The sequence below is a fragment of the Lolium perenne genome, chromosome 2, assembly GCF_019359855.2.
Source record: "Lolium perenne isolate Kyuss_39 chromosome 2, Kyuss_2.0, whole genome shotgun sequence".
NCBI lineage: Eukaryota > Viridiplantae > Streptophyta > Magnoliopsida > Poales > Poaceae > Lolium > Lolium perenne.
In genome coordinates, this window is record NC_067245.2 from 162,721,551 (window position 1) to 162,744,109 (window position 22,559).

The following is a 22,559-nucleotide window of genomic DNA, read 5'->3' on the forward strand; positions in this document are numbered from 1 at the left end:
ATTGCGTTTTCAGGTTTGTCCCGAGTGGGCCGAGCAGCATAGGGAGGCATGGGAGGAGCTGATTAGGCGAGGTGGCTCAGCAGACGAGGAGTTTGCAGCCGTGTCGAGGCGTAACATGGAGAACCGAGGCACCGGTGGCACCCACTGCGCGGGAAACCGCGACTACACCCGCTTCAAGGGGAAAAGGTATGTATATACATGGAACGACCTTCATTCATTTCCCGCCATGTCTCATTTGTGGTACGCTTAACTTTTCTTTTCGCGATGCAGGTGGCCGAGGCACCACCGGGGTGGTGCTTCATGATGCCCGGATATATGACATGATGCGGACGGCGAAGCCCAATCCCGCATTGCCTCAGCCACAAGACTACGGCAATGCCAAGGCCGCCAAGGAGGACTACTGCGACATGGTCAAGTCTCGTCACCCCGAGGTGGATGACCCCTTGAGCATTCCGGTCGACGAGGAGTCGTTGGTCCTGTCGGGGCACGGGCGTCCGCATGGCCGTTTCCCTTGGATGAATAAGGCGGTCAAGCCTACCCACTCCACGAGCTACACGCGCCTCAAGCATACCCTCACCGCCGACAGCCCCCAGCCTCGTCCACGGCCTGCTCGTCCACCCGCCTACGATGTAAGTTTCCTCATTTTCATCCTCTTTCCGGTTTTCCTTCCTACATGGCTAAGTGTTTACGAGATTCATTGTTTCTAAAATTGTAGCCTGACTTCGAGGCGGCCTTCGAAGCCTGCAATGAAGCGTATCAGCAGGCCGCTGCCCAGTGGAATAGGCAGAATACGGCCTATATGACGTATATATCAGTAAGTCTGAATCTTTCTTCTCGCGCAAGTAGATGACAAGTCTCAGTTTGATGCTTTATTTCTGCAAAGCCTAACTTGTAACCTATCTTGCAGGAAATGATGATCTCTATGTCTACTGGTACACCGCCACCGGCTCGAGTTACCGTGGCGGGGGACATGCCTATCATGCCATCGAGGGCAGCTTTCGCTGCGACTTACTACGGATCCACACCGGAGGTAAGTTCTTTGCCAAACCGGTAGTTACCACTTTCCTTTGCCTCGCAAGTTGCTAACATGTAGGGAACACGTAGGGAACGGGATGGTCCGGGAACCAGGCATCGCCGGGTGGGCGCGAGGTCACACCGGTTCATGAAGGTGGTCGGTCTCCTGGGCGTTCTGCTGGTGCCTTTCCGTCGACTACTCCTGGGACTACTCCCGGTGCCTCTCCGTCGACTTCTCCTGGGCGTGCTATTACCGGTCCTTCTCCAGGTGGTTCTTCTGCAGCTTCTACCGGAGCGAAACCCCGGGCTGCTCGTTTCGCCAACGATGTGGGCGGACACACCCCGCCCGGGTCCTTCCTCCGCTAGTCGGCACCGGGCTTCTTGCTTGCCATCATTTGCTACCTACTACTATGTATTGGATGACATGGCACTCTCCTCTTGTATGCTACTACATGCACCATGTATGCTACTATGTGGATTTCATGCTATTTATGTGAATTATGGATGAATTTGGATGTATTTGTATGCTACTATGTGGATTTCATGCTATTTATGTGAATTATGGTGAATTTGGATGAATTTCGATGTATTTGGATGTATTGGACCTGCTGAACTGAATTTAGATGAATTGGAACCCAATTTAAATCGGAAAAACCAAATGGTAGGCCATACGCCGAGGGCAATGCCGTCGGCATAGGGCCCTGGCATGACCATATGGTCGAGCCTATGCCGAGGGCCTTGCCGTCGGCGTATGGCCTCACCTGGCAGCCGCGCCCGCGTGTGCCGCGTGTCCACTGCATGGGCCATGCAGACGCCGAGGGCCCGGCCGTCGGCGTAGACGCCGAACGTGGCAGCCTCGCGTCTGTCCACGTCGCCCCACGGCCCCCAGATGGCGTGGCTACGCCGAGGGGAAAGCCGTCGGCGTCTGGATCACCTCCGTTAACGGCGACGGCGCGCCGTGGCCAGACGCCGACGGCAACGACGCCGAGGGTCTTCTTCCCCGTCGGCATAGAGCGAGGACGCCGACGGCTACTTCTACGCCGAGGGCAGGCCGGGCTACGCCGAGGGACCTGGACGCCGACGAGGTACGCCGAGGGCTGCCGTCGGCGTAGCCTACGCCGAGGGCCAGGCGTGGCTACGCCGAGGGCAGCCGGCCGTCGGCGTCTACGTCGATTCCTGTAGTGATATATGAGCTTCGTCGATGACTATGCATATACATATTTAATTCCTCGATGTCCCCATCTCGAATAATTTGGAGTTAATTTGTACCTCCGAGAACACATATATAGCAAGCTGTTGATTTTTTTTTTTCCTGCAAAAAAAAGCGTTGATTTCTTGGATCCAACTGGCCTACGGAAATCTGGCTTCAGATTTATATATTGACCTCGTCGGGGTCTACTGATCTAGCTGGTGGCTAGTACCGTATTTCAACGATCATAGCTAAGCTTAGCGAACGGATCTTTATTTGCAGACGTTAGGGTCAAGGTGCATTTGCTTGTTCGATCGATCTCCTTGTATCTGCACAAGTGTTAACACGGAAAGTCTATACGTTTGTCAAACCATCCTATTTTGACTTGTGGACACACCTTGTTCCATGGACCTCGTGAGTATATATAACTTCTCCTACATGGCTATATGTTCCTCGCCAAATAGACAAATCCGATGGTTAACCGCAGCCAAATACAACTATAACCGGTAAGGTTCTCTTAATGCGTGCTGATGCAACTACATTCTAGTTTGTTTTTCCGGTGCTGTGCCTACCGACGATCAACGACCGATGGGTTCACAAGCAACTTGCCCATACATACAGTCTGGCCATGTTCACCAACCAAATTTGTGTGCAAGGTGACCCTGAAATTGATGGAGTTAGGCCAGAGTTCAGGTTAAGTTAGTTGCAGCAGAAGCATCAGTAGGTCAATCAGCTTAACCACACACCCATGATCCATGTACATGACCATTAATTGGCTACTCTAGCACCTACAAATAATAGTCTAAACCCACAATGAACACATTTTAACTAAGAATAACCGTCTTGGCATCTTCTCCTGGTTACCTGCTGATGATCCCCTCCATGCAGATGGAGGCATGGCCAGTCTGTCCATCGATCCACATCGCAGATCCAGATTTAGGGCTCCTTGCCGCACGTGCTTGCTCAAATGGAAAGGATAAAGACATCGCCTCATAAGCTAATTTTAGTCTAAACTTTTCTAACGCAGTTACCAGTTTAAGCATGACTTCTCATGGCCTTCTCTGAGACGCGACCTTGACGGTGCAATTCAGATAGCCCAAAGCCAATACCGTAAAATTGGCCTGAAATGTGCGGCTAGCAAGCCTTTCCCTGTTCTTGCAAAATACAAATTTCCCTGCAGATTTTGAGTTTTCTGAAAAATCTCAAAAATTATAAATTCTGATCGCATTTGACTTTGCAAGGTATAAAGCACAACACAAAGACCAAGTTTTTTTTCCGAGGAATAATATAAACTTTTTTTTCGAGGAATCACAAAGACCATGTGATCGGCGGAAATTTGGGTGCAAGGAAGATATATATTAGACCATGTGTTCTTCTCTAGCAGGAAAGAGTGTTCTTCTCTAGCAAGAAAGAGTGATATAGAAGTATCTGCATGCCACCACGATTGCAATGAATCAAGAAACATTCTTTTAAGAAAAGAATTAAGAAACAATTATGTGGACGTTTTGTGGTTTTTCCTAGATTTTTTCTTCCACTCACGTTTTCTCTCGTATTGTTACATTGTGTCACGTTTCATCCTTGTTTTCTTGATGTATATCAATTAGTACGACCATTCTAGTTCCATAAAAGGGATGCAACTTTAAGTTTCTACCACGTTATAGATAGAGTATATTGTTTTGCATAAAAAAGGTTTCTGATAATATAAGACCAATCCGATGACATACCAGGTCATGATAATAATCCAGAGGCTTGGCACCGCGATGACACGATCTTCCTTTTTTCAACAATAATAACTTAATATTAGGACTTCTTTCTTCGCATGATCATATCCATCCACTGAATAAGACCAAAAATCCAACGAAGTTGCTAGAGCTCCATGTCGTTTCTTGAGCGTGTACGACACTATTTCATTCCACGGCTAAAATGTCCTTATACGCCAATGAAAGAAAGCTCAGGGGCTATAAAAGCATAAATTTTCAGCAACGAACTCGTGAATGACGTACCGTGGAATAAAGATTTCCCAGGGATATCCTTTTTGTGTGTGAGATCACCACGTATCTCACCGGCCTGTGTCCTCCAGGAACTCCCCCACCTCACAGCGACGGACCACGCGCACCAAGCGAGAGAGAGCGGTGGCCGAGTTTGGGAGCAGTTCCTCCTCCTGCGTCGCGCCCGAACCGGAGCATATTCCACGCCGGGATCCCCTCCCTCCCTCCCACATAAACGCAGCCCTCCCCCGGGGAGATAGAGGATGAGATAGGACAGCATGTGTTCTTGACGGGAGTCCAATCCAATCCAAGGTCAGTCGATCCTTCCATTCCCTTCTTTCTCTGCTACCGGCTTCATCTTCTCCTGTATGAGAGAGTTCATCTAGATTGATGCTGCTCGGGGCATAGCTTTTGAGGGGAGAGATCGCCATGGCGATTCTGTATAGTCGTAGATCCGTTTCTTGGTAGGAGAGGAAGGATTTCGATGGCGGTTGCTCGGCGCAATGCCGGTCCGGTCCGGTTGCTTGATCCGATTTGCGCCGCTGTTTTTTGCAGTCGTAAATGCGCGATTTTTATTTTGTGGTCCGTTACTCTTGTATTGTGGCGTAAATGAAAAAAAAAGGAATTTTGTTTTAGATTTGTATTCTGATGTTCAATTGCTTTTTCACTTGGGCTTTCCTGAAAGTTTTCTATGAAAATGGATAGTTTTCACTAGGCATTTGATGATTTCGGCTTCTGTTTGATGCAGTGTCATATCCATCAGCAGGTGCAAATGCTGATATGTTCCCTTGTTATTTCTTTTCGTATCAACTTTGCTTTTGCCGTTAGTTTTTTGGCTTGACCCTATGTTTTCTTTGGCAATGTGATGCTACATCTGCTTTTCCTACACATTAAGGTAGCATGTGGTTGGGGCCGAAAAAATTGTCTTCTTCTGAGCGGATCACATTTTTTGGGTGATGGCGTGGGTTGTTGATCAATTTGCTAGACGTGTTCTCATCGTTTTGTGTTTAACTAAACTAGCCGACCCATCCCAAATATTACTAAAGACCTACTCAATCGCGTTGAACCAGTTGTAATAAACTTGAAATGCATCATGTATGTGTGTATACCTTACAGGCTTCAAGATTGAAGAATTGTGGTTAATTGCTTTACCCTTTTTTGTGTGTGTGCGTGTCGGAAGCATTCTTACTAGTTGAAGCCTGAATCAATGTAGATGGCTTTTTGATATCATCTAGTATGTTCCTTCTCTTGTTTCAGTTTAGGTTCAATTCGCAGTTTCTATGCTTATCTTTAATAAATCTCCTATGAAGAAAGAAGCTGAGGAAAATATGTTCCTTTGTTTGGTGGGTAAATCAGATCATTAGATAAATTCCGCTAACATTGTCCAATTGTTGTCCTCTCATCTTTCACCATAGTGTTGTTGAACGCAGTAATATATTCTTTTGCAACTTTATTAAGACAAAAGCTACTGGCCAAAAAGCATTAAAATGACCACCTGGCAACCTATACTTATTGATTGAAGCAATCGATGTGCTAGATTTTACTAGGATGGGATGGCTATTTTCCTTTGAAAACAAGAACAAGAATACAAGAACACAAGGGGTCAGTGTTTAGGATTTCTATGATGTGTTAGATACATACAAATTTTCTAATGTTTTTTTTGGTAGGTTGTTTCTGATACAAATGTAAAGTTGCACATGACCAAATACTCCTGCTACTTTGATTCTACACCTGCAATGCATTTTTTTATGCTGCCTTCTTTCTCACTAAATACCGGTATTGCTGACAATTATCAACCTCACAGTACTACATTATTCTGTTGAGAGCTATCTTCAAACTGAGCTATATCAATTCACTAGACTTGTTTATTTTTCCTCTATCTGAAAGAGTCTGTTCCATCATTCAACTTATCTCCAGTGGAACTGAGCGCATGCAGTCTTTCATACATACAGAAATTTGCACATCAGATCGTTTTACTTATTTAAATCCATTTTACTTTGCAGGTTGATCTCTATTCTATGGATGCTTCATTATCTAGCATCCCATTTTGACATGGAATAGCATCATAACCTTATTTAATTCTAATAAAATAATTGGGCTTAGGATGAAGATCTAGTGCCATGCTGTCCTAGATCACTTGGTTAGTTCTTAGGATAACAGAACAGTCTCAGATAGTGGAGATGATATTCATCCAAGTTTTCAGCCAGTTCTCCTTGCGGAGATAGAGCTGTAATTATACTGGACTTGTATTTTTCTTAGAATCAACATAAAACTTAGTTGTCATTAGTCAAACAGTACTGGAACAGTGGCGCCGTCTTGAAATACTTGTGGCAAGCAGTTCAGTCGTTGAGCTCCCTTTCTAGGTACTATGACATTTTAAATTAAAAAAATGTTATTGTCTCATATTGTTGTGACATAGTATTAATTTGCCTCAGTAACCTTGCAGATACTTTTTGCGTTCCTGAAGTGTCATGGAGACTTCCGTATCTCCGCCAGGCACATCAAAGCAAGCTGCTGCTCGTAGACCTTGTCCTGGAAGCTCTCTGAAGGATCTATGCCTTGTTTCAAAACAAGGTTCAATAGCTGAAGTGGAATCTGCTTTGGTCTTGTTGAAAAAGAGTGGTGCAAGCATTGACGGTAGAAATGCATTTGGCCTTAGTGCCCTCCACCTTGCAACATGGAGAAATCACCTTCCAATTGTCAGGCGGCTCCTAGACGCTGGTGCTGATCCAGATGCAAGGGTATGAACAACTGTCTTTCTGTCGTGTGTTTCATATCCTTTTGATTGAACACTACTTTTTGTTTACCTAGCCTGAAATCATCAAATTACTGTGTTATTAAATTGGCATTCTACAAATTATATGCCTTAGCAAGTGGGAGCTTGTAGTGCAGATGCCACAAGAAAATTGTAAAAATGTTTTTCATTGAGGCAGAATTGAAAAACATATATACTCCCATATAAGATGTTTTGGCAAGCTGATACCAGCTTGTGGGGCAGAGGGAGTACTTAACAACCACATTGTTCTGAATTTGAAGTATAATTTGTCTATGTTTGGATCTTTACTTGCTTAGTCCAGTTCGATTGGATTATTAAGTATAATATTAGTTTTCTCTCTAAAACAATGTTTTTTTTTTCAGGATGGGGAATCTGGCTGGAGCAGCCTCCACAGAGCACTTCATTTTGGCCACTTGTGTATTGCTGGTGTTCTTCTGCAGTTTGGTGCATCCCTCAACTTGGAAGACAGCAAGGGCCGTACACCTATTGATCTTCTCTCTGGCCCTGTATCACAGGCCAATGGGGATTCTCCCGATTCTGGTAGCATAACTCTCCATCGGTTTCAAGAGACAGTTAATTTGTCTCTAATTTTATCGAGTGCTTTGGTACTCAATACTGATATGATTATGTCCTTTTCGCAATTTCTTTAGGCTATGCTTTATAAAATCCTTATATCTTTTTCTATTTTAGTTACAACTGAAGTCTTCAGTTGGGGAAGCGGAACAAACTATCAACTGGGAACTGGCAATGCCCACATACAGAAACTACCATGCAAAGTAGACGCCTTGCATGGGTCATACATCAAAACAGTTGCTGCATCTAAGTTCCATAGTGTAGCACTTAGTTCTGATGGTGAATTGTACACATGGGGGTTTGGTCGAGGTGGTCGTCTTGGTCATCCAGATATTCAGAGGTAAACACTCGCACAGTATTATAAACGAACTTCCATAGAAAGGACAAAAATGATTATCCCTACACGAATTTATTGGTAACTTGTCTTATATGTATAGATTTTAAAGGGCACCAATGAAGCCTAAATTAGCTAACTTTTTTTTCAAAAATAGTTGAGCACTAAGGTTGTAGACGTATCTGATGTTAGAATTCCCATTCTTGGTGCTCTTTGTGAAGTTTATTTTGCATTGCTACAGCTATTGTTTTGTTGCAGTGGCCAGACTACAGCTGTGATTACCCCTCGCCAAGTGACAGTAGGATTAGGCCGTAAACAAGTCAATGTTGTGGCTGCAGCCAAACATCATACGGTGATTGCTACAGAGTCTGGGGAACTGTTTACCTGGGGATCAAACAGAGGTATGTGTGAATGTATGATGTATCTTGAATGCATTTCCAGCAACGAGGAACTTCAAAAATTAGAGCAGCACATGCATCTTATGTTGTTTTAGTCCTTGATACTGTTATGGTGTTCTGACGATCTATAACAAAATGTTCTTCATGATGCAGAGGGTCAGCTTGGTTACCCTTCTGTTGACACCCAACCAACACCAAGGCGTGTTAGTTCGCTCAAACAAAGGATAATTGCTGTAGCTGCTGCAAACAAGCACTCAGCAGCGGTTGCTGACACTGGTGAAGTGTTTACATGGGGTTCCAATAAGGAGGGTCAGCTAGGCTATGGCACTTCAAACTCAGCATCCAATTGCATTCCAAGGATGGTAGAGTATTTGAAAGGAAAAGTACTGAAAGGTGTATCTGCAGCAAAATACCACACGCTAGTTTTAGGGGCTGATGGTGAGGTAAGTTGATACTTAATGGAGCTCTATATTATATACACATTTTTGTAACACCAATAAAGTTAACAGTCCTGGTGATGTCATCCTCTTGTCTAGGTGTTCACTTGGGGCCATCGCCTCGTGACTCCTCGCCGTGTTGTAATAGCTAGATGTCTTAAGAAGGGTGGGAATACAAACGTGAAGTTTCATCGTATGGAGCGACTTCAGGTGATATCAGTGGCTGCTGGAGTGATGCACAGTACTGCTCTAACAGTGGATGGTGCTCTTTTCTACTGGAATTCGTCAGATCCTGATTTAAGATGCCGACAGGTTCGGTTGTTACATGTTGAGTTACTACCTCTAAAAGCCAAACTATGTGTTTTTTTAGTTATTTACATTTAAACGCTATCTGAACAGATATTCTCAATGTGTGGAAGGAATGTTGTGAGCATCTCGGCTGGAAAGTACTGGACTGCACTGGCTACATCAACTGGTGATGTTTTCATGTGTGATGCAAAGAAACGTAAGGAGGAAACTCCAATGTTTACTCGAGTGAATGGTGTTAAGCGAGCATCGTCAGTTTGTGTTGGTGAAACACACATGCTTGTGCTTTCTAGTATTTACCATCCTGAGTATCCGCCCAAACCCAAAATCCAAGATAAAAAGTCCTCGATAGAATGGAGTGGTATGATGGAAGAGTTGGATGAAGACATACTTTTTAATGATGTCCAGCCTGAAATTGATCCAGCTGGAAACAACTGTGCAATGAGCAAAGGCATACCTAGTCTGAAAAGCCTCTGTGAGAAAGTTGCAATTCAGTATATAATGGAGCCAAAGAATGCTATACAACTTCTTGAAGTTGCTGATTCCCTGGAAGCCAAGGAGCTCAAGAAGCACTGCGAGGTAAATACATTAGTGTGCTGCAGATTGCATGCACTATACTTTTGTCACATACAGATATGTATCATCCTTTGTCTATGCTTAATTAATTTTCGCATAATGATTTCTGGTACTCTGTTGTTCACTATGATGCAGGATACAGCTATTCGCAACCTTGATTACATTTTCACAGTAGCAGCTCCTTCAATTATGAATGCCTCTCCTGAAATTCTTGCGAGCTTGGAGAGGTTGCTGGATGAAAAATCCTCAGAGCCCTGGAGTCACCGCCGTCTTCCCACAGTGACAGCTACTTATCCTGCTGTCATTGACAGTGATGCAGAGGGAGATGGCAGTGGAGGATCCCCTCGGCTCAGGGACAGTCAGAAACCTGCATTGAAGTCATATGGAATGCCAAGTTATGGTAACTTCCTTCAGAAAGAAAGCAATGCTGAACAAGCTGTCTCCAAGCAAATCAGGGCACTTCGCAAGAAACTGCAGCAGATTGAAATGCTTGAGGCTAAACAACTGGATGGTCATAATCTTGACGATCAACAGCTAGCAAAGCTAGAATCTAGAGCTGCCCTTGAAAGTGAGCTTGCAGAGCTTGGCTTTCCATCGGAAGCATTCTCAAGACCTTCAGTGACAAACAAGAAACAGGAGGGATCTAAGAAACAAAAGAAATGCAAGCAGGCAGCACAATCTGATACCTCTTCTATAAAAGGTGAGGAAAAGGAGCAAAACCACATTAAGGAGCTTTCAGAATTCTTGCCAGCCCAGGGCTCTTCAGAAAAGGTTTGCACACATTCATCTTATAATATCTATATGGCTTCATTTTTCTTAGTTCTTATATAATCATATATTGTGTCTGTGCAAATGTGCTTATTATTATAAGGTTTCAATGTTTCATGCCTGAGTCCTAGCCAGTGAAAGATCTTCAAGCCTCATTAACTGGTCATACTTAGGTGTCTGCAACTCTGAATTTCCGTGCAAGTATCATCTACCTTTTCATCTCTATTCATGCATTTTATTTTATAACTTGTCAACAAAAACAAAACAGAATATTCTAGGCTTCAAATTGATTTCACAAAAAAATCAGGTTGTACTGTCCAATGCTCTCACCGTGATCCCTGGTATAATTTTGAAACTGATAGTATCCCTGATCCTAAGTTGCTAGCATCGTTTTGGTATATAATACATTAGGCTTATCTTGGTGGGTTTGTTTGACTTAAGATTTTGCATCGTTGCTTTTTGTGATGCCAACTTTATTTTCTGTGGTCTCATTAAGGCCTAGTGCTGAGAAAGTGAGAAGCCATGCCTATCTTTATTCTTCGGGTACCTGTTCTATGTGTTGCTTCCATGGGAGGCTAAGTATTTGGTCCTGCGGAGTATCTTGTTTCTTTCTTTTAAGTAGGATCCTATCTTTGTTGGTATTTCGTTGCAGTACTCTTTTTAATCATCCTTTTGTTGATTATAGCATTCATTATGTTAGAAAAGCAATGGCACTGATGAAATTATATATTCAAGCAGGAAGCGCGTGTTACTGGTCCAATCAAGCCATCAGAGGATGTCACTTTCAGTAACACAAAAGCCATCTCTTGTCCATTAGGGAACAAAGCTTCCCGGCCAACTTCTTCAAAGAAGAAGAATAAGAAAGGTGGTTTGTCGTTGTTTCTGAGTGGTGCTCTTGATGACACCCCAAAACCAAGCCTGCCTACTCCTGTTGTGCTTGTCACGCCAAAGCAAGAAGGGCCTGCCTGGGGTGGGGCTAAGATAACAAAGGGACCTGCTTCCCTTCGGGATATTCAAAGTGAGCAGAAGTCGAGAACGCCCGATCTCATGACAAGCAAACCAAAAGATCGCCATGAGGATTCACCTGATAGTGCTGGGCGTATGCGACTTTCTTCGTTCATGCCAGATGCGTGTTCAAGTCCAATATCTTTTACGTCTGCTCGCACAGTTCCTGCTCATGAAGGGGACAAGAGCACACCACCCTGGTCATCTTCAGCTACCTCGCCAAACATATCACGGCCTTCACTCAGGGACATACAGATGCAGCAGGTTGAGCTCATTTTGAACTTTTTTCCTTGCAGAGATAAAAGAAATAACAAAAGCCTTTTCAATCATATGTCTCTGATCGACAAACCAATTATCTTTTGAGCAGGAGAAACGGCAGCATGGCATCGTCTCCCACAGTCCGAAAACCCGTACATCAGGCTTTGCGATACCATCCCAGGGTGCAGTAGCAGAGATTGGTGGCATCAGGGATAACATCCCCAATCGCTGGTTCAAGCCAGAGAGCGACGCCACATCGTCCATCCGGTCGATCCAGATCGAGGAGCAAGCGATGAAGGACTTCAAGCGCTTCTACACCAGCGTGAGGATCATGAAGCCACAGGTCTAAGTAACGACGGCCTCGATCATCGAAAAGAGTTACTGATCTTAGGCTCACCGTCCTGTCCCAGTGTACATTCAAGTGTACAGTCAGTTCCAACTAACTGTAGGAATATACCGTCAAATAAAAAGTTTCAAAGCTTCTGTCGGCTTTCGTTTTTCGCAGAAAGCAACTCATTTAGCTGTGAGATCTGATCACCCTGCTTAGCGGGCATAACCGTCTGCCAATGTTCATAAACTGGTGCCCTTTTGCACTCAGCTTTTCATTTATTTCAAGTCTCACTTTGGGCACCCATTTTGATTTTGGTTGGTGTGAACGTTGATCGGGTCTCCCAATCTTCTAACTTGGAGCTCGGTTCCTTGGAACCTTTTTCTTGCCATGCTGGAAAAGTGTAAAAGCTATATGGACTATGTTTCCTCTCATGTCTGGTGAGTTATCAGTAGGTGATTGTAGCTCTTGTTGGAACAGGTCTATGCGTGTCTGTATGTGTATGCATGGCACGATATCTTTTTGACACGAAAGTGAGAAAACAGCAAAGACATGTCATGTGCTCCAATAATGCAGCGTACTGATGCTAACCAAACCTACGGTGCATAATTTATTGGCTGGTAAGCACCAAATCGTAGATCGGTTGGTGCCTTGGTTGTCTCATTTATCTGGAAAAGGGGTCACTGAAAACAATACCGAACACCATTTAGTTATTCAGTTTTTATTTACAACATTATGCCGCCGGGTATTTGCAGCGGTGGAATATGTTTTACCACCATTATATACTAATAATATAGATTACTTCCACCTTCCAGATTAATTGAAGTTCTAGATTTGACAATTTCTCTAGAAAATATACCAACATCTATACTATACTAAATTGTTTTCATTCGATTCATCGTATAATGGACTTGGTCAAACTAGAAAAAAGCGTGAACTTCAAATTAATGTTCCCTACAAAAGAAAACCTTCAATTTAATTTGAAACAGAGGATGTGCCACATTTCAGCTGTTTCGGTAATCCATAAGACCATATCTACATTAGCGAGTCTTCCATAACCTTTAAAACTTGAGGTTACGCGTATAGACAAATAAGAATTAGCAAAATTGTCTTATTTTATAGTGCGAAGTAGTTGATATCAACCTAACTATCTCGCATACCAACACTTTTGAATCTGATTACTATATATACTTGTCATGCGGTAGCAAAACAAGAACATGTCGTCTTTAGAGCGTTTTAAATATATTTTTTATGCAGTGGGTGCATCTAGTTTTTTCGAAATGGGGGAGCATCCCTAGCCTCTGCATCGATAGATGCATGGAGTTTTTATTGCTTTATTAAATACTCCCACCATATTTAAATGAATATCTCAACTTTATCAAAATTTGGATGGATCTAGACCCATTTCAGTATATAGATACATGCAAATTTATTCCAAATTGAGACATCTCCTTATAAACGGAGGGAGTAATACTTATTACAAGAAAAGTGTTGACCTCATGGATCACATAAAGTTTCAACATGTATCATCCATCTAAATAAAAAGGACAACATAGAGTGAGATTCTGCATCATCATGTAATTCGTAGATCAAAACAGTTGAATCGGGTGTATAAATGCAGTGCAACCTTCTCTAGCCGGTTGCACCTAACAACCGTATCCTCTCGCTTCTCCGTTGGATGTAGAAATGACCACGTACGGAGGATTCAGTGAGAAGCCATAGGTATAACCTGCGTGAAAGAAGAAGATTTTTTTACATTGTTAATAATATAATTATTTCTTGTCTTCCATATGGCCCATAGTAAAGCACAAGCTTCAACTCGGATTTGTACTTTCTCAAGTTTATTAACCCCCCTTAGCCGATTTCCAAAGAGATGATTTATATTACTCAGGGTATGATGTTAAAAGCCATGTGGACAATACGCCAAACAAGCTTTGCTAACGGATAGCTCGTTTAGAACCGCTGATGATTTTTAGTCCATGTGAAACCTCAGTTCCTACATCCGAATGGGACGAGCGTTTGAAGTGACGATCATGTGTAGGGCACGTGAGTGGTAATGGTAGGGCGTGGGCGGCAGGATGGGGACAAAGAAAGGGAATGGTCGGCGTAGATTGGCCTCCACCTTTTCGCCTTTCCTGACTCACTGCTTTGCCATTCTCAGTCAGATCTTACAGCTAAACATGAGCAGCACCGCACCACCGTAAAGGACATGCAAAAGCCGTTCTGTTATTCCACGTCGCACCTGCTTCTTTCACACACACACTCACGGGGATCTTCTTTGTTCTCAAGATAATACAGTATTGTTCTTATTTTCAGAATATGCAGTGGGAAAAGGATTCTTGGAATCTTGATCTCCTGAGCTTTAAGCTTTATAAAGATGAGGTCTAGTGGTAAAAGTATTGTGCCTGGTAGATTCCAGATCCTATGTGGGGGCTCTAGCTACTGTTTTATCACCGACTTTGATATTATTGGGTTCGTGTTTACGGTTTAGTCTTTCGTTTAGAGAGTCTCGTGGTGGAGCTGTTCAGTCTACCTCTGTAGATCACAACAACGAAAAACACATGTCCTACAGATCAGGGTGCAGCTGCCGCAATACCGGAAACTGCAAAGCACATGGAAATAAGTCGTTTCTACAAAACGAAAGATAAGACATGAGAATAAGTGATAAATGCTAAAATTGCTATAGAAATCAGATAGAGCATACAACACCTTTTCATGCTCTTTTCTAGTTTTGTGCAATTTTAATATCTTCGCGCATCTTTGGTACTCCCTCCGTTCCTGAATATAAGCCATATAGTTTTTCGAGAAAAAATCCAGAATATAGATTTTAGTGCGACACACCACTTGTATGGAAAACTTTTTTAGGGATTTAATTATATTTCTTATCTTATGCAAAGTCCTCTGTTTTCTCATGTCAAATGTATAGGGGTAATCCCGCCCAAACCTGGTGAAATTTTCTCTCAATATATGTTCTTTAATTTCCGTGCCAAAAACTATATGGCTTATATTTAGGAACGGGGGGAGTATAATTGATATCTCCACGATATTAATATCTTTCTTTTATCCAAGAAATAATAATAATAATAAATTTTCCTAGGACTTTTCAGAAATAGTTACTTCCCGAGAGTTCCAAGACAATTACCTAACGTGCTTTTTGTGAATTCTGGAGTTTCTGGCTGGTGAGTTTGTGTTCGATGGGCTTCTCCACGGGTACCAAGGTCACCTCCTCTATGTTTCCAACGAATTTTCGTCCTGCAGAATAATGTTTCAATCGTTGACCATTAACCACATGTGGTTTATCTTTGACGCCCCCCTCGAGTCTTATGGCTTTGGAGCGGTACACCTCGTGTATCATCAATTGTCTTTGCCACTTTGAAACCAGCTTACTAGCAAACCTGAAACAGGAGTAGAATAATAAAAATTGATCCTCTACTTTGAATTTCCTCTTCTGAATTTTCTTATCATGCTAAATTTTACCTTTTTCTTTAAATAGCTTAGCACTTTTATATGATTTATTTCTCCATTCATCTCGCAAAATATCAAGAATTTTCTTTTTACCTGGAGTTTTAAAATCAGAGTTTAGTTGTCTTACTATCCAATAAGCTTTGTGCTCCAACTCTAATGAAAGATGACATGTTTTACCATAAATCATTTTATAAGGAGACATGACCATGGGTTTTTTATAATCAGTTCTATAAGCCCACAAAGCATCATTGATTTCTTTTGGCCAGTTAAATCTAGATTTATTAAATGTATTTTGTAATATTAACTTGATTTCTCTATTCCTTAATTCAACTTCACCACTAGTTTGAGGATGATAATGTGATGCAAATCTATGTGTGACACCATATTTTGCTAATTTTTTCCTTAGAACACCGTGCAAAAATAAGTGAGAACCATCATCGGTCATAAAAAAAACCTTTGTACACCAAACCTGGGAATGTGATATTTTTGAGCATCTTTGTTGCAGTGAGATGATTTGTTCTCTTGGTTGGAATTTCCTCCACCTATTTAATAACATAATCAACTGCAACAAATATGTGAGTTTATCCACGTGATGATGGAAAATGTCCTACAAAGTCAAAACCCCACACATCAAATGGTTCAAGTGGTAAAGTGAAATTCATGGGCATTTCTTGTCTTTTACTAATGTTACCCACTCTTTGGCATTCATCACATGTTTAAAAAAAATCAGGTGCATCTTTAAATAGTGTAGGCTAAAAGAAACCAGATTGCAATACCTTTGTTCTAGTTCTCATACGTGCGTTATAACCCCCATATTGGCTCGAGTGACATTTCATTATGATTTCTTGTTGTTCAAACTCAGGCACACAACATCTAACAATGTCATCAACACACTTCTTATACAAGAATGAGACATCCCAAAAATATTGCCTTAAGTCATATAAGAATTTATTTATTTGTTGGTAAGTAAAATTAGGTGGCATAACTTTTGCAACAATAAAATTAGCACAATTAGTAAACCATGGTGATTCAACTTTAATACTTGCAAGTTTTTCATTACAAAAAGAATCATCAATAGGAATAGGATCATTAGGTATTATTTCCATCTTAGACAAATGATCAGCAACATGGTTATATTCACCTTTCCAATCAACAATATGCAAAATAAAATCCTTGCAGTAAAAGAACCCATATTATTAACCTTGGTTTAACATCTTTATTATTCATTAGGTATTTAATAGTAGAATGAACATTATGAAGAGTGACTTGTAATCTACAATATAATATTTAAACTTATCTCAAGCAAATGTCACAACTAGAAATTCTTTTACAGTAGTAGCACAATTCATTTGAGCACCATCAAGTGTTTACTAGCATACCGAATAACATCCAGTTCCTTGTCAACTTGTAGACCAAGAACACCTCCTACATCATCACACACTATTTCAAATGGTAAGTTCCAATCATGCGACTAAATAATAGGAGCAGAAATTAAATCCTTCTTTAATGTTTCAAAAGACTATATGGATTCATCATCAAAAGAGAAATGAAGATATGTGGCTTCTGGATTGTTTAAGATGTTCGAGAGGGGTGCCTCATTGACTATTATTATCGGGTGTGCCGAAAAAGTGTCGTAACTTTCTTGCTGTTGTGAATACCCCATATGCGAGTTTCTGATACTGCAGGTACCGCTACTTGGATGGTGATAGTACTTCGCTGATGAAGTAAACTGGCCGCTGAACTCCATGAATCTTCCCTTCTTCTTCCCATTCTACCACGAGGACTGTGCTGACCACCTGAGGTGTGGTCGCGATGTATAACAGGAGGGGTTCTTTGTCTTTCGGAGCCACCAGTACTGGAGGCGTCGAGATTGTGCGTTTCAGATGCTCAAAAGCTCTGTCTGCTTCTTTTTTCCGCTCGAACTTTTCTCCTTGTTTAATGAGCGCGTAGAAAGGCAGTGCTTTTTCTCCTACTCTGGCGACAAACCTGCTCAAAGCTGCGACACGGCCTGTCAACTGTTGTATCTCTTTTACCTTCGTTGGCTTCCTCATCGTCACGATAGCATGTATTTTCTCGGGGTTTGCCTCAATTCCTCTGGCTGATACCAAGTATCCGAGGAGCTCTCCCGCAGGAACACCGAACGATCATTTCGCCGGGTTCAGCTTGAGGCGAAACTTGTCGAGGTTGTCGAAGGTTTCTCTAAGATCGTCAATCAAAGACAATCCTTGTTTTGTTGTTATGACGACATCATCAATGTATACTTGGACGTTCTTGCCAATCTGTGCGGCGAGACACTTCTGCATCATCCTTTGATACGTAGCTCCCACGTTTTTCAACCCGAAGGGCATTGTTCTGTAACAAAACACGATGTAAGGTGTTATGAAGGTTGTTTTGACTTCATCTTCTTCTTTTAGGCTGATCTGATTATAACCAGAATACGCGTCCAGAAAGGAAAGACGTTCGCATCCCGTTGTGGAGTCGATGATTTGATCGATCCTCGAGAGGGGAAAGTGATCCTTAGGACAATGTTTATTGAGACACGTGAAGTCGACGCACATGCGAAGGACATCGGTGTTTTTCTTCGGGACCAATACTAGGTTAGCGACTCATGTGGCCTCGGTATGTAACTCCTTGAGAAAATTTGCTATCTCTGATAGCATAGCTTTGCGGTTTGGTTTGGAGAAGCGCCGCAAAGGTTGTCGAATTGGTCTAGCTCTTGGGTCTAGATTGAGGGGGTGCTCAGCAAGTTCCCTGGGTACTCCTGGCATGTCAGCTGGACACCATGCGAAGATTTCCTAGTGCTCACGGAGGAACTCGACGAGCGCGCTTTCCTATGCGCTATCCATGTTTGTTGCGATAGCTGTAGTCTTCTTGGGATCTGTCGAGTGAATCTGTACTTCTTTAGAATTTTTGGAGGTGTCGAAAGTTTGCTCCTTGAGCGGCCTTCCTCCGTCAGGCAGTACATCATTATCAGTTGTTAACCTTGATGTTGCATACTCTGCCTGCATCCCGAAGGTTTCTAACATCCTGTGGAAATCTTTGTCGCATTTATCTGCCAAAGCAAAGCTCTCCTTTACTATGATTGGGTCATGGAACTTGGAGCGGATGGTCCGCTTGAGTGAACCCGATGTCCTGTGCCGACCAATTCAAATACTCGATTGTTGGTGGAGGCATCTTCTCTGGCATGTAAACTTGTCACGAAATCACTTTCTGAGCCCTATTCGAGGGTCTGCCCTTCTGAATTATTGACATTGCTCCCGTTGTGTCAATGTAAGGGCCATTGTTGGCTGGGGTTGCCACCAATTGCAAATGATGTCGATTTTCGTTAGTAATTGCGAGTGGAGATGGAAGGTGAATCTCACTCTTGGCCCCTGCGGGTGCCCCCTATTTGTTGCCTGAGAGTTGGTGTGTTCCGCATATCTATGCAGAGCCTGAAAAGTTTGGAAATCCTTCTGAAGATGGCATGATTGTCTTTTCCCTTCATTGTCGAGATAAAAGTGCATCTAGCATGGCCCGTTCAGAAGATCTTCGGGTGATATATTGTATGGCCTCTGGAATCTTGGCCGAATATTTTTCCTGCTAGAGCTTGGCGCGTCTCTATGATCATTGTGTTGCTCATTGCTCCTTTGATAATCATCCCGATGATTTCCTCCACTATTTCCTCGGAAGCCAGCCGCCACTTGGCTGGGACCGTCATAATCTGATAACTGTCGAGAAAAGCGTCGCCTATTTTGGTTGTTGTTTCTGTTGTGGTCTTCCTCAGGTGACCTGTGTCTTTTGTTTTGAACAACATCTTCACCATCTGCCCAGCGATTCGCTATCTCCATGAGTCCTGCTATTGTTTTCGGGCTGGACCTTCCCAAGTCCTCGATTAAGACTTTTCCTCGGATCCCCGCAACAAATGCATCTATTGCTGTTTCGTCAGGTATGTTTTCTGCCAAATTTGTTATGATGTTCCATCGCTGGATATACATCCTCATTGGTTCGTCATACTTCTGCCTGCAAGACCTTAGCTGCTCTATTGATGCGGGTTTCTTGCACGTGGACCGAAAAAATTTCACGAACATATCTTCGAAAGTTTCCCAGCTGTCGATGGATCCCTCTGGTAACTTCTTTATCCAAGATCTTGCGGCTCCGCTAAGGTGAAGTTGGATGCTCTGCATGAGAGTTGCTCTAGTTCCACCCGTCAACTTCACTGCCTCCAGGTAGTCGATTAACCAGTCCTCAGGATCTTGCAAGCGCCATCGAACTTTTTGTAGTTATCAGGTAACTTGAACCCCGAAGGAACCCGAGTTTTGCGAACTCGTCGAGTAAAGCAAGGGAGCCCGCACATGTCTTCTTCGTCGACTTCTGGTGAATACCGACGTTCTCTTCTCTCTTGTCGTGCTCTATGGACTCATGCTTGTGTCGTTGTGTCTCTCGTGTCACCTTCGCGTGGAGGATCTCGTGCTACCGTAGTAGGGCGAGGATTATTTTCGTGCGCTCTCGGGTTGCGGCGTACTTGATCCTGCGAACGTTGTTCCCATGACTCCAACTCCTGCCATGGACATCTGGTACAGAGCTTCCCTGGGATCTCCGGGAGGTGGTTTGGATGCGAAGATGCCTGAAGGACATGCCGCCGAACATGCTGGCGAGTTTTCCACTTGAAGCGGGCTTATCGAAGCTTGACGGTGAGACATCCTCCTCGCTGGACTCGAACGATGATGACGACCCCGAAAAATCAGAATCGATCGCTAACGGTCCCGAAGAAGTCGGTACCGCGAGATGATGCGATCCTTGTTTTCCGACGCGGAAGTGGAAGCTCCCGAACGTCATCTCCATTGGCTCTTCCAGATAGGCATATGCATCCACACGGGCAGGAGGGTGAGGTACAAAATCAACAAGACCAGTTTTGATCTGTTTACCTCCGTCCATCGCGTTGCTTGCTACCGATGATGTTGAAGATGTTGAACGTGCCATCGAGATCAGATCCTTGTCGCCTTTAGTTCCCACAGATGGATCCAATTGACAAGGTATTAACTTATCAATGCCTACGAGTTGTAGACTAGGGTTTCGTGGAAAGTAGAGGGCAGGTAGATCTCAAAGGTTTCAGCCAAAAAGATGCTCGACTGCTAAAAACTAGGTTTTTTTACAATGATTCGATCCTTTCTTTCTCCCTCGGCTCCCCTTTATATAAGAGGCGGAGCCGAGGTTTTCGTATCGTACAAGTTACAAACTGTCGAGAGACTCTTCGAGTTCGTCCCGTATAATTACAAGTCTCTATTCCTAATCTATCTCCATATTTCATATCGACGCTTTATTGGGCTTCCAGACGTTGTAATCTTCGGGTCATGGGCCTTTAGCAATTCCCGGATACCTTTTTTGGTAGGCCCATTCGGGATGTCTATGTCACCAACATGTCCTAGAAAGCTTCTTATACACATGAATTTGGGAAAAAAAATAGAATAACCATCAAGATAACAAAAGTGAGAATGTTTAGACAATCTTTAAAGCATTTGATCAATAAATGGAAAAGGGTAATGATCCTTACGAGTAGCTTTGTTTAATTTCATATAACCAATGCACATTCTATAACTAGGTATAGTCCCTTGATGGATTAATTCATTTTCTTCATTACCAACAATAGTCATACTGCACTTTATAGGGACACAATGGATAAGACTTACACATTTGCTATTAGCTATATGATATATAATAACGGTTTCAATTAACTTAATTACCGCAGTTCTTGCCACCTCTTAAATTTTGGATTAAGATGGAATTGATGATCATGGGATTTCCATCTTGTTCCAAGTGAATTCTATGCATGCATAAAGCCGGACTTGTACCCTTCAAGTCACCAAGAGAATATCCAGTGGCATCCCTATGGGCCTTCAAAATATTAATCAAACTATTATCCTCATTCTTTGAAAGTTTGGTACAAATAATAATATAATATATCTTTATATCATCAATGCAAGCATATTTCAAATCAAAACTTTCATCACCCTTAGGTGGAGGAGGGTTCCTCAAATCATCAGGTGGAATATTCAATCTCAAAATTGGAGGATACTTCGTCAATTCTTGTTTTGAAGCTTCTCTTTCCTCCATAGTGAATGGTTTTATCTTGATTGAGCATCTATCTTTCCACCACGTTTGATCAAGACAGACACACAAGCAAGAGTTTCTACTTCATCATTAGTGTTAAGTTGTTCGACATATATAGTGTTTTTCAACAAATTTAGAGAAGTTAAACCCTCGCTTGTCACCATCACATTTCATATAAACATTCTCTCTAGGCAAATTTATTTCAGCACCAAGAATATGTAAGAAAGGTCTACCAAATATTATAGGATAAAACTCATCTTCAGGACAAGCAAGTAGAATAAATTCAGCAGGATAGTTAACAAGTACCAACAAAAACTTTAATATTTTTAACCATACCCAAAGGCGATATGAAGTCTTTATTGGTAAGTTGGATAGTTTTACTTTTCTCTTCCATATGAATGGGGCTGATTCTAGGCTAAATTTCCAAATATAGAGAATATGAAATCACACTTATAGTAGCTCCAAGTTCGCAAAGTCCATGATAACATGAGTCTCCTTGTTTAACAGAAATAATTGGTTCACCATATTTGTATGTGTTCCCTTTAGTAACTCCAGTTGAGTCTTAACATATATAGACATTACATGGATCCTCTTGAGATAATTCCTTGATGGCCGCACATGAGGTTCCACCTACACTTGCTCATAGGGTATACAATTTCTCTTTGTACTCTTCCTAGTTAGTATTGAAATTTTTGTAGTTTTTTTTAATTTTAGCTGGATAATGTGGATTCTCATAGTATCCATCAGAACTGATAGACGCAACAACTCAAATAGGAGTAGAACATATCGAAATTGCTTCAGGAGTTTTAACAGGTTCAACATACTCGACAAATCCTTCTTTAGGTAAAGAAGCATGTGAGCAAAAGCTTTAGCAATTTAAGTGATACATGAATATCAAGATTAAACTTTGCAGTCACTTCGTTAAACAAAGGAGAAGAAGAAAAGTTCTTAATCCAAATATGATTAATTACCATTATGTAGATCCTAGTTCACGGTATTTTTATAAACCTTTTTGTAATAATTCCCATGTTTCATAAACACTTTTATGAGTAAAACT

General features: G+C 42.3%; 2 protein-coding genes across 3 annotated transcripts; both read left to right on the forward strand.

Annotated features, from left to right (window-relative positions):
- The first annotated feature begins 323 nt into the window (after positions 1-323).
- Positions 324-3,143, forward strand: LOC139835648 (uncharacterized). The gene is made up of 7 exons (XM_071825505.1): positions 324-629; positions 716-814; positions 908-1,030; positions 1,105-1,205; positions 1,680-2,004; positions 2,751-2,896; positions 3,092-3,143. Exons 1-7 carry the CDS (start codon positions 324-326, stop codon positions 3,141-3,143), a joined length of 1,152 nt encoding a protein of 383 aa, XP_071681606.1.
- A 1,119-nt stretch (positions 3,144-4,262) lies between these two features.
- On the forward strand, positions 4,263-12,256 carry LOC127333885 (uncharacterized). 2 transcript variants are annotated; one of them, XM_051360325.2, is made up of 12 exons: positions 4,263-4,503; positions 6,195-6,554; positions 6,638-6,932; positions 7,330-7,507; positions 7,658-7,880; positions 8,133-8,275; positions 8,426-8,715; positions 8,809-9,021; positions 9,109-9,594; positions 9,727-10,362; positions 11,098-11,628; positions 11,732-12,256. In XM_051360325.2, the coding sequence occupies exons 3-12, from the start codon at positions 6,663-6,665 to the stop codon at positions 11,969-11,971; spliced, it is 3,210 nt and encodes a 1,069-aa protein (XP_051216285.1). In that variant the 5' UTR covers positions 4,263-4,503; positions 6,195-6,554; positions 6,638-6,662; the 3' UTR covers positions 11,972-12,256. The 2 variants fall into 2 exon arrangements, with proteins under 2 accessions (XP_051216285.1, XP_051216286.1); XM_051360326.2 differs by lacking the exons at positions 4,263-4,503; positions 6,195-6,554; positions 6,638-6,932; positions 7,330-7,507 and having other exon boundaries at positions 7,685-7,880; positions 8,116-8,275.
- The last annotated feature ends 10,303 nt before the right edge of the window (positions 12,257-22,559 follow it).